This window comes from Lynx rufus, unplaced genomic scaffold, assembly GCF_022079265.1.
Source record: "Lynx rufus isolate CCGP_SWC_20201006 ecotype Redwood Valley unplaced genomic scaffold, mLynRuf1.p SCAF_2, whole genome shotgun sequence".
Lineage (NCBI taxonomy): Eukaryota > Metazoa > Chordata > Mammalia > Carnivora > Felidae > Lynx > Lynx rufus.
The window spans coordinates 15370980-15386727 of NW_025814834.1; the positions used below are offsets into that span (position 1 = coordinate 15370980).

The 15748-nt window shown below is 42.2% G+C and overlaps 1 protein-coding gene across 11 annotated transcripts in view; it reads right to left on the reverse strand.

Moving 5' to 3' along the window:
• The window catches only part of MOGAT1 (monoacylglycerol O-acyltransferase 1), a 70992-nt gene that overhangs the window by 19611 nt on the left and 35633 nt on the right, over positions 1–15748 (reverse strand). For 6 of the 11 annotated variants that reach the window (XM_047082325.1, XM_047082328.1, XM_047082334.1 and 3 more), the window contains one exon: positions 13610–14939. The exons of 2 other annotated variants lie outside the window; for them this stretch is intronic. In XM_047082325.1, coding sequence (XP_046938281.1) covers positions 14785–14939 — 155 coding nt within the window. In that variant the 3' untranslated portion in view covers positions 13610–14784. Of the gene's footprint in view, positions 1–9835; positions 10481–13609; positions 14940–15748 lie in introns of those variants that run through there. 3 more of the 11 variants (XR_006962606.1, XR_006962605.1, XR_006962607.1) reach the window with 3 other exon arrangements.

Here is a 15748-nt window from a genome sequence, read left to right on the forward strand (position 1 = left end):
ACTTTCTCCATTCTAAATGCTCTTCTTTACATAGTGTTCTGTTCTTGTTTTATTGTTGTAAACTCTTCTCTTGTCTCTCTGAAGGTAAATTTTCTGAAGTTTCCCTCTCTCTCATGTTCCTTATTTGTTCTATTTCCCGTTGAAGGTATTCTTGAAATGTCTGATGATTCTTGAATCTTCCTTACAGACACCAAAATGCTGACCAGCAGCCCTGTGTAAATAGTTTATTCGTTGGTGGACTTCAGTAGATTGTGGCAGATGGAGACCCACATAAATTGGGATCTGTGGGTCTTCTCTCTTGGGTTAGTGGGTTTCCCCACAGAGGAATTATCTATTCTCCTATTGGGGTGATAGGAAGTTGGTGCTGAGGATAGTGGGAACCTAGTGTGGGAAGAGGGGGATGGGAATTACCATTCAAAATGGAGACTGTCTCTCAATCAGCTTTAAAGGCACCTCACCACCCCATCTCTCTCTACTGAGCCTGGTATTCCCAAAGTGTAGAATTTCTCTAGAATTTCCAAGAGCAAAACTCTTGTGCTCTGCTCGGGTAGGGGCAAGAGCTGCTGGCTTTAGGGTAGGGAATCTGTGAGTCTTCTCCTTAAGGAGATTTGTGACGATCCTCTTTGGTTTTGATCCCTTCCACACCCAACTTCAAATAGTTGGTGCCCTCAATGGGTTGGCCTTCCAGAGATCCTGCAATGGGAATCACCTGCTTTTTACAGCACTCTTCCCCCCCGACTCTCTCTGGCATTAAGTTTCTGCCTTTTCTGTTCTGGCGAGTCACTTACCACTTGCCCATCTGTTTTCCATCTTGCGAAATAGTTTTGACATCACTTTCTCCTCTTACCCCTCCCCTGCTCTCTTTGACATTTTTTTTTTAATCATTTTTATTTTCACTTGAGGAGTTTCATGAAAAACAATAAAGACTCGTGCCGTTCAATTTGTCACGTTTAACTGAAAGTAATAAATGTTTAATTTTTAGGGGTCCAATTTTAGCTGGACAGACATCCACCTGTCTACTTATGTATATATGTGAGGGTCTGTTTTTGGAAACAAGAAAAAAAATACATATTTATATCTCAGGCAAGAGAAAAACTATACTTTCCAGCTTCCCTTGTTCTTGTGCGATGTGGACTAAGTTCAGACCAATATCATGAAAGTGGCAGTGATGTGTGCACTTCTGAACCTTGGTCTTGACAACTTGGCACTTCTCCGCCCTCTCTCTGTTTTCCCCGTGGGCTAGAATGTGAATGGGGTGGCAGCCAGTGTCAACTGTACAGACAAGGACAACACCCGAGGGGACGGTGGAGAAACAAATGGAAGGCACTTTGTTGGTTTTTTTAAAAATTTTTTTAAATTAAGTTTATTTATTTATTTTGAGAGAGACAGAAACAGCATGAGTAGGGGAGGGGCAGGGAGAGAGGGAGAGAGAGAATCCCAAGCAGGCTCCGTGCTGCCAGCTCGGAGCCCAATGCGGGGCTCAAACTCATGAAACCATGAGATCATGACCTGAGCTGAAACCAAGAGTTGGTCGCTTAACTGACTGAGCCACCCAGGCACCCCAGAACTTTGTTTTTGAATAAACCCACCCACCATCCTGGACTGTTCACCTTCAAGCTATTACATGAGAAAGAGATTAATGTCTTCAGGCGTCTGTAGTTTGCGGTCTTTCTGTTACAGCAGCTTAGCCCATACTCGACGACCCTATTCAGTAGTGCCCGAAACAAGTCTATGAATAAGCTGCACATCTATCGCCTGTGGAGATTTAAAAAGATACAGAGTCCCGGACCCCACCTTCCCAGATTCTGCTTCAGTCAGTCTGGGGTAAGTTACAGAAATCTGTTTTGTTTGTTTTTTAACTACCTAGATTTCTCTGATACATTGCCAAGATGATGAACCACTGACCGTGCCCAGTTTCCTATAAAACATTTTCCTCACATTCCTATGGTTTTTTCCCATTCCTCATTCATTTTCTGGAAGTCTCCATATTCTCTTCCCAATTCCTTCGTTAAAAGTCAAAAAATTGTTTAATGTTTATTTATTTCTGAGAGAGAGAGAGAGAGAGAGCATGAGGGGGGTGGGGCAGAAAGAGAGAGAGGGGGACAGAGGATCCATGAACCATGAGATCATGACCTGAGCCTAAGTCGGATGCTCAACCGACTGAACCACCAAGGCACCCCTAAATATCAAATGTTAATGTCACCATAGTGGACCCTTATTTTTGCCTTTCCAGAATCTATTCACCCTGATTTCCTTTGCGGACCCACTTTCCTTTATCCCCTGTCCACGTGGTTTAGAAATCCAGCCAGCCCCACAATGTCCCCATCTCTAGGGAAGGGACACTCAACCACAGAGCCCAGGCAAATCAGTATATCCCCCCACCCTTGACCACAATGCTGCGTTCAGGGATGGACACATGAGCCAAATCAGTTCAACTGAGACCCAGTTCTAGGAAAAAGAGTTCTTTCTCCTTTGGGAGTGCCGATCTTGTAGGATGTGTGCCTGCTGTTGTTGGCGCCTGTCTTATGACCATGAAGGGAGTCTGACAGAGAAGTCAACACAGTGGAGAGAAGATAGATGGAGACAGACTGAGTTCTGATGATATCATGTGAGCATCTAGATCCACGCCTGAATCCCTAGACCCTTCAGCTATGTGACTCAAATTTCTTTTATGAGGAGGGAGAGAGTGCTGCTTATTATGTATATGTATGTACATATTATATATGTATAATTATATGCATATATTACATGTAGTATATATATAACATATCACGCCTAGGTTATATCATATGTATATACGTCTACATATGTACATATATAATACTTTTATACTTACATACAAATACATACACACAACACGATTATAAAATTAGCTGTAAAGTTCAAAAGAGGACAGAGAGTTTCTAAGGGAACGAACAGGTAACATGTTATAAATAGTTTCAAAAAGAATAATCATTAGATCAACATATCTAATGTACCATTCTTCTGTTTTAACCACTATCTAGGGTAGCATTATTTCTGAATTTTCATGAAGCTCATACAAACAGACCTTTGAGCAATTATGCAAATGTCTGGGCTACAGTGTTAATAATTATCTGGTTCCAGTTCTACACTGCATTCTAGAGTTTTCTCTGTAGGTCTGATCCAGTTTTGCAGTCACTATGGGGCAATTTAAAACAAAATATGTAAACATATATAAAGATCTCCTGACCTAGAATATCAGCGATACAGACTTTCTGAGTTAAAGGCATCTGGTAGACTTTAATGTGTTCATGACAAAGACCATGATTCGGAAGCAGAATTTGCTTGCTGACATCAGGAAAATTAAGGTAGGCTTGATAGGTTGAGCTTGTCATCACTTTCCTATATTCTATATTCAAGGTACGGAGCCTATTTGCAGCAGCTATACGGTGTCCCCCACAAACTGTTCTCACCCTCCCCTGGGGTCCGCAAATCAAGTCAGTTCGGCCTCCTGTTTTTATATAGCCTGCGAACTAAAAACGATTTTCACACCTTCCAATGGTTCAAGAAAGATCAAAAGAAGGTTTCATGAAAAGTACATGAAATTTGAAACTCCACGTCCATAATAAAGTTTCATCGGAGCACAGCCACATTCACTCATTTATAATTATCTACGGCTACTTTTGCACAACCGTGACGGAGTTGAGTACTTATTGACTAAGCTATTTACTATCCTAGTCTTTCCCGAAAAAGTCCACTGAGAGACAATGCTGGAGAGAATGCGAAGTCAGTAGGCATTTTCCCAGCTATATCTGTACCCGGGGGTGACCCATGGGACCCAGTTTCGACCAATGAGATGTCAAGTAAGGTTTGCAAGAGGGATCCTGGGAAAGACAGCAAGATTTCTAGCAAAGTAAAGGAAGAAAATGGACACCTTTCTTCTTCTTCCTGCCCTAAACATGCCTGTGGTATCTGGAGGTGTGATGTTTTTTGCCTCCACAATAAAACAAGCATGAGGTTGACATTTCTATTTGCTATATTATTGGCTATATTGGTGGACGAGCTAAGGCTTTCTCGAGTCTCTGGAGTAGGAATTGATTTCAAGCAGTCTTGAGGTTTTCTAAACCTAGTCTCAAGAATGGCCACTGTGGAAAGAATAAGTTAGATGCTTGTCATGGGAAACTTTCTGTTTTCTTTAGCAATTTGATCGTGGTCATGTAACCCCAGACTCCAATTGAGGGGAGTTCAACTTCAGTCTAAGTTAAACCTGCCAAGGGTCTTGGGGTGGGGAGGGTAAAAAAACAAGTTTAAAATCTGTGTCTTAAGATTCAATGTGCTTATTTAATGGTGGCAAAGATGTAAAAGTATCAACGATTGCTAGTTTCCACCACTCGGTGGAACTTCTGTGTGGGAGAGATAATTTTATTATTGTAAGTGAATGCTCAAAATTTTATATTCTTATATTCAGTTCTCATTTTTATTAAGTTTCATGTGACAATTAAGACTCTCAAATCTCTCAGAGAGCTATTCCACATATGGTTCTTTTGGGAATAAGGCATAAAAAATAAGATTTGAATATATATATAGTTATTAATAATTATATTATTTATATAGCTATGTTTATATATTTATACTAATATAAGTATTATGTTAATTATTATGTTATTGTTCATATATAAAATATATATTTAACAAGTAAAGGGCAGAAAAAACAAAGTAAAAACCTACAGTAAAATGGAAACCAATTTGACAATAAACTTCATATATTGAAAAAAAAAATAAAGAATGATGAAAAGTAAAAAAAAAAAAAAACCTACAGTAAAGTTTATGTAAAGTTTAGGGCACTTCCTGACATTTCAGATTTCTTTTTTTTGAATAATTTATTTATTTACTAATTTACATCAAAGTTAGTTAGCATATAGTGCAACAATGATTTCAGGAGTAGATTCCTTAACGCCCCTTCCCCATTTAGCCCATCCCCCCTCTCACAACCCCTCCAGCAACCCTCTGTTTGTTCTCTAAATTGAAGAGTCTCTTCTGTTTTGTCCCCCTCCCTGTTTTTATATTATTTTTGCTTCCCTTCCCTTATAACATTTCAGATTTCTAAGTATAACTTCAGTTCCAAAAGTTCCAGTCTCTAAGCACCCCTTCATTAAAAGTATTTTAGAAATCAATTATAGAAGAAAATAATTTCTCCTTGAAGAAAGAGAAACTGAAGCCCAGAAAAGACAGTCACAGTCACATATACACACAACACTCTCCACAGGACCCAGGCTCTTCGGGAATATTCACTGTCGTTAATTTTGAGGCCACTCAAACAAGACAGTGCATTAAGAAGAACTCACAACAAAATCCCACTCAAAGGTACAGAGACCTTCCAGAACCTTTAAGACCATCGTTCACATTGAACATACAGAGACTGAGAAATTTCAGAGTATCATAGGATACACAGCTAAGTTGGAGATTCATTTTCCAAAAATTAGTTTAAAAGCTAATCTCTGAAGCATTTAAAACAATTTTTTTAATGTTTATTTTTGAGAGAGAGAGAAAGAGAGAGTGGGGGAAGGGCAGAGAGAGAGAGAGCGGGGACAGAGGATCCGAAGCAGGCTCTGTACTGACAGCAGAGAGCCCGATGTGAGGCTCGAACTCACGAACCATGAGATCACGACCCGAGTCGAAGTCAGACGCTTAACTGACTGAGCCCCAGGTGGCCCTGGAGCATTTTTTAAACAAAATGCCTCCCTGTTGTCCCTCCCAAAGGTGGACACAACGGCTAGCTGTGCCCTCAACACCAGGGCCGTGAAGTATTCTGCCTTCCCGCCCACGGTGTCCCACTTTGCCTGTGACTGAGGGGGGCTTCCCAGGACGGGAGCTTTCACTGCTAAAGCCAGGCAAGTCCAGGGCCAAAGCTCCGGACTGGTGCTGCTCTGGAGACACTTGCTTCCCTCTCTCTCCAATGAGATAGTTCTCTAATTATGGGCCCAGAGAGGGGAGCACACGGGTCCCGCGCCTTGGTGCTTTTCACCAAGTCAGTGCTTGGTCAAGATCGTCCAATTAACTGGGAAGATGTTCAGAAGAACCGGGCCCTGAACCTCTACCTCCACGCAGCACCCGGGCTTCTTGCATTTACTGGCAGAAACACACCTTGCGGCCCCAGCCTCCACCCCTCCATGAGAATCTTTGAATCACTGGGAAATGCAGGAAATTCCAATGGAATCTAGTAACCACAAACAAAGCTGAAAGTAATTCTTCAGTGGACTCTTGCCAAATAATCCTGGCAGAGACTATCCGTGATGGAACTCTGCGAATTAGCAGAAAACACATTACATACCCCAGATAGAGGATCAGACTGAAGCCACTGCATCCCTGTTTCACAAAAACTAGAGCCCAGAGCAAAGAGAAATCACGGGCAGGATGGAAGAGAAATTTCTCCTTTGAAATAATGGCCCCGGGGCGGTTTCTAAGCCTATCAAGATGTGGAAAAGGAAATAAACCCTGCAATAGAGCCAGGCCAAAAGGATGTGGTAACAGCTTCAGAGCGATTCAAAAGTTCAATGTCAACAGTTCCTTATGAAAAGCATTTTCTCTGGCCACAATTGACCAGTAGGGCACGCTGCTTTGCATAAACTCTGTCATCTAAACATCTAAACTCCGCTCTGTGGCCAAATCATCCTGATGGTTTGGTTCACGGAACTCTCAACAGTAATAGTGGAAACAGATAGTTGTAAAGATCCCAATGCCTATGGAGATTTGAACAAACGCGACTTTACCATTCTGTTTTCATTTGCCTATTTGATCTTTGGAGTCATTGCTATCGTATCATCTGTCAACTTGGCATAGCGATGGGGGTAGAGAGGGCTTTCAGGGTCTCCCATGATTTTCAGCTAAGATCTGCAACTGTCTAGCTGACTAGGTCAGAGTGGAGTCATGACAGTAATCAGGCAATGGCAAAGGTCCTAATCATAGTGGCCTGGTAGGGCTAAGAACGCGTGGGCTGTTCACGCAGGAATCACTCCTTCCCATCACCAGCCAGGGGCCAACAAGAGGACGTGACCTTCCTCCCAAGGAATACCATTTCCGAGATAACACCTCTCTTAGGCAGCACCAGATGCGTTCCTGTCATCTGTTACACCAGATGAGTTCCTGTCATCTGTTACTGAGAAGAAGACCCTCTGGGACAGGGACACACCGTGGAGTAGAGTGTGAACGTTCCTTTAACGGGAAGGGTATGATGGTAAGACGTCTGTCTCTTCCCTGGGGCTGTTCCTCCTCCCAGCGTCCTCCCTTCCTTTTCAACGTTTCCCTACTTCTGTTGTCCTTGACCTTACCTCTGACAGACAGCAAGAGGTCCTTAGTTGCTTCTTGCAATTTAACTTTGCCCTCTGCTTCCTTTGGAACTGCTTTGAAGGCCTGGCTATGCTTGTGTCTCAGTTTGACACGGTAGGCGGCTTGCTACAGAAACGTATGTCCCGTCTCCTGCGTTTATTTGTCATAATGATGGCACTGAGTTCAATCACCTACCTACTATTCAAAATATAAACCAAACTCGTCCGTAAAAGTATAGCCAGTTCCCAAATGAATCACATTTGCTTTTATTCCCAGTGATTTAAATCTCCCTTGATTTGGGTATTATTTCAATAACAGTAATGACTATGTATCTCCCCATCAATGTCTCTATTTATGTACGTAATATATAAACCCTTCTGCAAATCCCACTGAAATTATTTAATATGACTTAACATTCTATGTTTAGGAATTCAATGTTATTTTAAAATTAAGTGAATTTCAGATGACAAATTATATGATCCCACTCTTATAGAGTCAACCAATATAAGATAGATGACAGCCTCCCATTATTTTAGCATCACACATAAAATGTCAATGCCAGGCCAAACTAAAGATCAAATTGCCTTTCTCTCTGGAGTTTTTAAAGATGTTGCTGATGGGCTGGAGAAGGCAGGGAAGGAGACATCAAACCGGAGACATTTCTTCTTAAATTTGGAACATGTGGCAATTTCATGACGAAAAATTTTAAAAGGTGCTTGCAAACACACATATACATATACACATGTGAGAAATAAAATGAACTTAAAAAAATACATGGTTGGGGCGCCTGGGTGGCTCAGTCAGTTGAGCGTCCGACTTCGGCTCAGGTCATGATCTTGCAGTCTGTGAGTTCGAGCCCCGCGTCGGGCTCTGTGCTGACAGCTCAGAGCCCGGAGCCTGCTTCGGATTCTGTGTCTCCCTCTCTCTCTGCCCCTCCCCTGCTCATGCTCTGTCTCTCTCTCTCTGTCAAAAATAAATAAAACATTAAAAAAAAAATACATGGTTGGGAGAAACGACCTTTCCCCCAACTAGTGCCCCATGCAGTAACAGCTACCAAAAAAAGGAAAAAAATCAAGCCTTTCAGCTAAATAGGTGTTCTTAATATAACATTTTAAATGTTTAACTTGGACCACAAATATTGGTCCACTTAATGAAACTTTCTTACTCTGTCCTGCTAAGGGCGGCCACAACATTTTGCCATCTCACAATTGGTGCTCACGATTGATTCAGTGCTGAGAATGGCCCCTGTGTCTATTGGGTCTATGTGTGGGTGGATTGTGGTGGGGGTGTGGGGGTGCGGCATTCAGAAATGTAGACGGCTTGCGAAAAGAATCACCAGTAGAGGGACCCACCAAGAAGCTTAGTAATCATGTCCCACCTTTTCCTTCCATAGGTGAAGAGTATAAGGTCACTTACCCAAAGTCACACAAGTTAGTGATGGGGATGGTGGACGCCCCAGGGGTCCTGAGCCCTACATCCAAAGCATGGGCTCTGGCCAGAGGACCCGGCATCCTATCTGAGCTCCACCCCCAACATGAGGGTTGCCTCAAGCAAAGTTCTTAGCCCCTCTTAACCCCAATTTTTTTATGGGACAAAAATAGTACTGATCTCACACGGCTATTTTAAGAGTTAAATGTCCTAATGTACATAAACTCTCCTAGCTCTGTATCTGGTACATTGTAGGTGGTCAATAAATGTTGATGGGTTTTATACGACAGTATTCATTATTAGCCACAGTATTAATAAAATACTGGGAAAAGTTAAAGTCAAGCAGTGTTTTTACACAATAATAAACCAGCATGTTCTTTATCCGAGAAAATATTTTAAGAGTATTGAAAACACCTGTTTTGATAACACCGGACACACCACCAGGTCTCAAAAATCAAGGCGAAAGCTCTGTCATCCAAAATGCTGACATCAAAGGGAGGCGACTTTACTGCTGACACACACAAAAAAAGAATTTAGTTTTTTGCTTCTTCCCTTATTTTGCCAAGCGGATGACCGACTCGTGTGTATAAAACAGCTTTATTGAGGTATAACTCACATATCGTAAAATCCACCCACTTGAAGAGAGGCGTGTAGGCGTTTTTAGTGTATCTGTAGAGTTGTGCCGCCATCACCATAGTCGAATTTTAAAACATTTCACCACCCAAAAAGAAACCCCGTACCCATAGCAATGATTCCTTTGATTTGGAATCTATCAATTTTTCTACCAGTTTTTGAACATTTCTGTAACTAACAAGTTTCACTCTTATTTGGACCACGGCAGCTTCCTGTCTTGTTTCCTCTTCCTGTTCTCTGCTTTTATTTCATCCGGCACATCTGTGCTTTTCGTTCAGCTCTGCCCCTGCCTTCTGTTTTGTCTTGTCTCTCATGCAGGGCATCTAAAAGGCGAGGCTCTTCAGTATGAGAATCTGCAATGCTCACGATTCTGCTGCAGTTCCCTTGCCTGTATCCATCCTCAAGTCCAAGTGAATTCAGCGTTGGCAAGGCGTGGAAAGAGAATCCATTCTACCCAGATAAAACACCACACCCACACATTTACAGCTTGGGCATAAAACACATTTATTGGTCATAACTTTATCAACCAAGAGCTTTTAAAAAGCACACAGCAAACACGTACGGTGTAGAAAATCTAAAAGCCCACCATCTCCTATAAAGATTTTAACAAGGAATAAACTGTTATTTCACAGTTTTCAAGTGTGTAAAGGAGGAAATCTCTTAGAAAAATGTCTCCGGTTTTTATTTAGAGAATTCAACTGTTTTGTGGAAACACCATGACTGAAGGTCACTGTGATGCTGGAGAAACTTCCGTAGCAATTTATGTTTTACGTATACTACGAAAGGAGACCGTCATTTGAACTCTCTGCATGTCCAGAGTGAGGATGGCAGAGGAAAAAGAAGTCTACACATAAGTCTGCACCTCCCACCAGATGTCATTACCATGACAGAACAGGCAGACACCCACCATAGAGACAGAGCCAGAGGGAGCCTTGGAGATCATTCACTCCTAACAGGAAGGAAGGGGCCCAGGTCACCCCGCCAGTTAGTGGAGACCCAGAGGCTAAAGGGTTATTTGAAATCGAAGTCTGGAAGGTAAAAAAGAATAGCACAGTTGTGTTTGCTGGTTGTTTCCACGTGACCATTCCCCAGACTGGACAGATGGAATCCGACCAGGAAGCTCCACGTTGGTCTGGAAATAGACAGGGGGAGAATTGTACAGCCCTTGGGAATACAAGACGGTCAGATTTATCTTTATTCTCAAGAGGGCCTAAGAAAATTCTTAATCAGAATCTAAGAGCCTTAAAAGAAAGAAAGAAGGAAAGAAGGAAAGAAGGAAAGAAAGAAAGAAAGAAAGAAAGCAGCTCTAACAACCCAGCTGGATGAAGCCACAGCCAGAAGGGGCTTGGGGCTCTGAGGCTGTCACTGAGGTGACCACAGTCCTCTTCCACTTCTGCTCCGACCTGTCTTAACGGTCACAACATGACCAAGAGACAGGATCCTTTGTGGGGTCTGTCACTCATCCTGGGCATAAAGCCCCTTGCCTTAGCCTGCTGCTCACTACCGAAGGCTCTTGTGGCTCGGCTTGTCATTGAAAACTTGGATGTCACCCAGAGCACATCACCAAAATAGCTCTTGCAAAAAGGGAAAAATCACCAATGCGGTGTGCCGGTCTCACAAAAGAAACATGCTCTAGGTCTCAATAAGACAGAGCTCGCTTCGGAGTGGCTAAATCCCTTGCTTTACGAGTATTTTTCATCCCAACTCTATGTTTTGACACCTCTGTTCTACAAGAGGGTGCACGGGTTTATTCATCAACGATGACGGACGAGTGCTACCTCCTGCTCCACCAGAGAAGAGTAACACGAACATGGTTCCAACACGCACGAAGCCACTGGGGTTCAGCTGCTTCATCTGTAGAAGGAATAACCCGCAGACTGCAAAGCCCCTTCTGGCTCCAAAGCCTGGCTCCTATGACATAGGTGGCACCACAAGCATTCGAGAAAGTGCGGCCAGCCTGCTCTGTGGGCGCCAGGATCACGACACTCACAGGACACAGACTCTGCTACTGAGGAACCCAACATTCCATGAGTAAATTAGGGTTTGGGACAGACCTTCTCCTTCATATGCGGTATTAAGGCACTAAGCAATGGGTGTCTGGGAGGGATTAATGAACATTACTGAAATATAAGGTGTTAGACAAATCCCTTGGTTTTTTTTAAATATAAAAAACTGCTTCTGTATTTGCCAGCCCAGAGAGACTGAACCGAGTGATTGGCTATGTAGAAGTTGCCTTGTTTTTTTTCCTTTCATAAGATACACAAATTCTATTTGAGGTAACTCTCCCAGCCCCAGAAATAGACATCTTATCGCTTAGCTTAAAAAAATATATATACAAATACAGTTTAAGAACTGGCTTATCCTTGGGCTACTGGGGGGAAAACAAAAACAAAAACAATCAACAAATCCCATCAATACTGTTTCCTGTCAAAGGAAAAGGAGACAGAGTAAATAGACCCCAAACTTGTTTTCAGATGTATCATGTACTTTGGCCATTTGCATCGCGGGTGAGGTAGTTTGGAAGAGATGTGAGGTTACATCTTTCTGTATTTCCCATGACCAAAGCGTACCTTCTACTGAAAACAGGGATTCTGCTTTTAATGCTATGCATATGGAGCACCTGGGCAACTCAGTCGGGTAAGCGTCTGACTTCAGCTCAGGTCATGATCTCACAGTTCCTGAGTTCAAGCCCCACGTGGGGCTCTGTGCTGACAGCTCGGAGCCTGGAGCCTGCTTCGGATTCTGTGTCTCCCTCTCTCTCTGCCCCTCCCCTGATTGCACTCTGTCTCTCAAAAATGAATAAACGTTAAAAAGTATTTTTTAAAAATGCTATGCATACAATAAAGGCTCACCCTTCATCCCTGAAGTATATATACTTTGATTGTTTCCAGGGTTCTAGTGAAGGGTTTTCATAAATCATGTAGCCTCCCTTGTCCTGGTTCCCCTTGGGACACAGCAAAACTGGCTGGCCTTTCTAAGCACTGGAGCTGTAATCTTCAATGTGAGCACAACAGACTTAACCAGATCTAGATAATTTCAACAGTTCTAACTGTGAGACAAAGCAAATGACTCAGCCGGTGCCCAGTGTGCAAGAGAAACAGGACAAAGAAATGTCTAAGTCAAATAGCACAAATGTACATTTTCTCAAGGCAATTAGGTCAGTTTCTCTTACTGGGTCCTGGGGTTATCTTTGTTGTTGTTATTTTTTGCTTTGCTGTTTAAACATTAGGTACAGTTGCAGAGTAGACGAGAATCTTTAAAATAGAGGCACTCTGTGTCAAACCATATTAGTGAGTACAAGATATAGCCCACAATTGTGCTGTAGCAAAAGTTCGTGTCCAAACCTTCACTTGCAATCTGTAGGACTATATGGGGCTTACAACTATGCTTTGGGTTTATGAACGGACTTCTGGCTAGATTATGACCTCTAGAGAAAGAAGGAAGGAAGGAAGGAAGGAAGGAAGGAAGGAAGGAAGGAAGAAAGAGATAAAACCCCTAAAATGTATCTAAAAATAAGATTTTATGGACGCCAGAATGGAAGTTTGCTGGTGCCTAGGGTTTTGAAATGGCAAAATTCTAGCAAATTCGTCAGAGGGGAACTTTGCTCATTTTTCAGTGCCTTTGCTTTACTACCTATGGGCTTTAACTTTGCTTTATTGGATGATCCAGCTGATGTCAGGGTCAGCTTGGCCTCCCAGGACCAAGTATGAGATTAAAAGTCATAGTTTTGTGAAATCACAGAGACTTTAATGAACTTCTCTAAAGGGATGAAATTCACAGACTTTATAATAAAGGTCTCTAGTCGTCATGGCATTCTGAAAGACCGACCCATGACCAGCTGGGGTGTCATTTTCTGTAAATGGTGCTCCTTTTATACTTTGTTGGTGTCGAGTAATACCAAAAAGGATTTATAGTCGAGTTTGGTGCATCTGTTAAAAATAGGTTGTGCCCTATTCCCTGCTTTGACAAAAAATTGATCTAATTTCAAGGCCATGGGTCAGTGGACTCCTGGATTGTTCAACCAGTATGAAGCCAGAGGCATGTTCATTTTTTCCTGTGTGAAATGCTTTCCTAGTCAAGACATTACCCAGCATGATTTTGTTTGGCTGATGCTGAACTCAGTCCAGGCTCCAGCCCAGGCTTCATGTTTGAAAAATTAGAGGCCTGAAGATATATTACTAGTAAGTTAGAACAACTCCAAGAAGTTGCCCCCAAATACCCAGAGCACAAGGGGTAAAGAAGTAACATATAGCAACAGAGATCATTTGGAAACTAGACATTCTTCTCATTTATTTACCGAATACTTTACTTAACTTTTAGTGCCTAATGATCAGAAACCTCCTTTTCACTTGCATCTTATAAACTAGCCTGCGGTCTCGTCCGTTACTGGCATGAGACAATCAGACCCCGCACATTCTCTCCTTCTGAAACTGGGTCTTTTCTTAAAATAGGTTCATCCTACGGTGCAGCTTTAAAAACTCTTCACCTTTGTGGGCTCATCCGTAAATATATTCACTAAACAAGTACTTATTTTGTGCCCGGCCCAGGCACTAGGGAGGTATCAGTGAACAGGAGGCACGGGGTTGCCTCTCTTCCGGACCAGACGGTTGTAACTGGACACACGACAACCAGAGAGGGCGCTTTCTTTCATAGCTGGTCTTCCTCAAAGAGGCTATTTGGGAAGAAAATTCAAATCATTTCTACGACCACGAAAACCTTTCGGAATTTCAATGTTCTGTAAAGCATGTGTCCCAAAAGACCTCCTTGTCCATAGCAAATGCACATGCTTCGAAGCAAATGACAAGCATGAATGTTTCCAAGCATGAATAGAAATGAAGAGACACGCTCTCACCCACCGCATAAAAATTCTGCACTATTGTATAAGAATGTGTTGGTTGACGTGACCTAAAGGGATCAAATTATCTAAGCCTGAAAAGTAACATTATTCACCCAAAAATGGTCTGTTCAAGCAGAAAAAAAAAAAAAAAAAGATCTCCTCTAGCTCTGTATGGAAAATTATTTCACACATGGTCTCCTAACTGCTCCAGCTGCGGTAAACAACAGCTGTCATACTTAGTGAAAACACTACCTTAAATTATTGTGATGTTTAGTAAAAGGGTCTAATTATTTTTTGAAGCTGTCATATTTTTTTTCTTGAGCACATGAATAATTCTAAACCTTTTCTTCACCTGCAAAATGACTGGCCCTTCCTAAACGAGGAGGATGATTAGAAGGGTTATAGTCTTCTCCACCCTTCTCCTGTAGTCACCTGCTGTATTTTTATTGCCCATGGACACTCACCAACATCTGTCACCATAAATAATATTTTCCAGTTGCACATTGGACTCCATAGTCAAAGAAGAACATCCTTATTTAAAATATGTATTCTCCAATGGGATGTTCTCGCATCCTCTGGTGTGCCTTCTAAGCGTACAGTTATTTAAAAATGAGAGTTTCGTGCTCTGGAATACCATACTTCCTCTTGTGCGCCTCAAATAATTTCTTTAGCTCCTCCATATAGGTGTGATGTAACTCCTCAATCTGTTCCGTGGTTGGGTGCAGAGTCTGATGAACGGGGATTGGACGGCCAACTACAAAAACAGAGAATGTATCAGACAGGAGAAACCAAAACCACTCCGTCACAAACCGCTGCCTCTAAAGGATGGCTCTGGAAAGATCTGCCAATCAGAATCTGTCAGGCGTGCTCACTCCAATCCCTTGTTCATTTTACTGGCTGCCTACAGTGGTCACACCATCCTATTCGATGACAAATAAAGAACTTTCCTTCTCAGCGATTGCTGGAGTGTTAGGTACCCTGGTGGCTTTGACTCTGAGTCAAATGAGCCACTGTGCTGACCACAGCTGTGAAGTAAGAGGACATAGCTGTGTGTGTATGTCACTAGCATTCTCCCTCTGGTACAGCTGACAGCCAGGCCACAGGACCCTATTGTGACCGATGGTGAAGTCTTGAGTCATGAGGCATCCGCTCTTTACTCTCTTTTTAATGTCATCCTAAAAAATCTGAAGAATGTATATTTTCAGAGCCAAGAATCTGTACTAGAAAACACACATCATCACAAGACTCTCACTGTTTGTTAAGAGTCGAAAACAAAACCAACCCGAAGTCTCAGTAGAAAAATTATTAAATAAGCCACAGAACAGTCCCTCAACAGAATCCTAGGCAGCAATCTTTAAACAAAATGAAATTATATGTGTATGCACACACACACACACGCGTGCACACACACACTGAGGTCTAAAATGTATGAAGTGGGAAAAGAATTGTAAAATAATACAGTATGATCCCATTTATGAAAAAACATTTATATTTCTAGGTGTATTATAAGCTTTAGTGTATTAAAAAATTGAGGGGTGCCTGGTGGCTCAGTTGGTTAAGTGT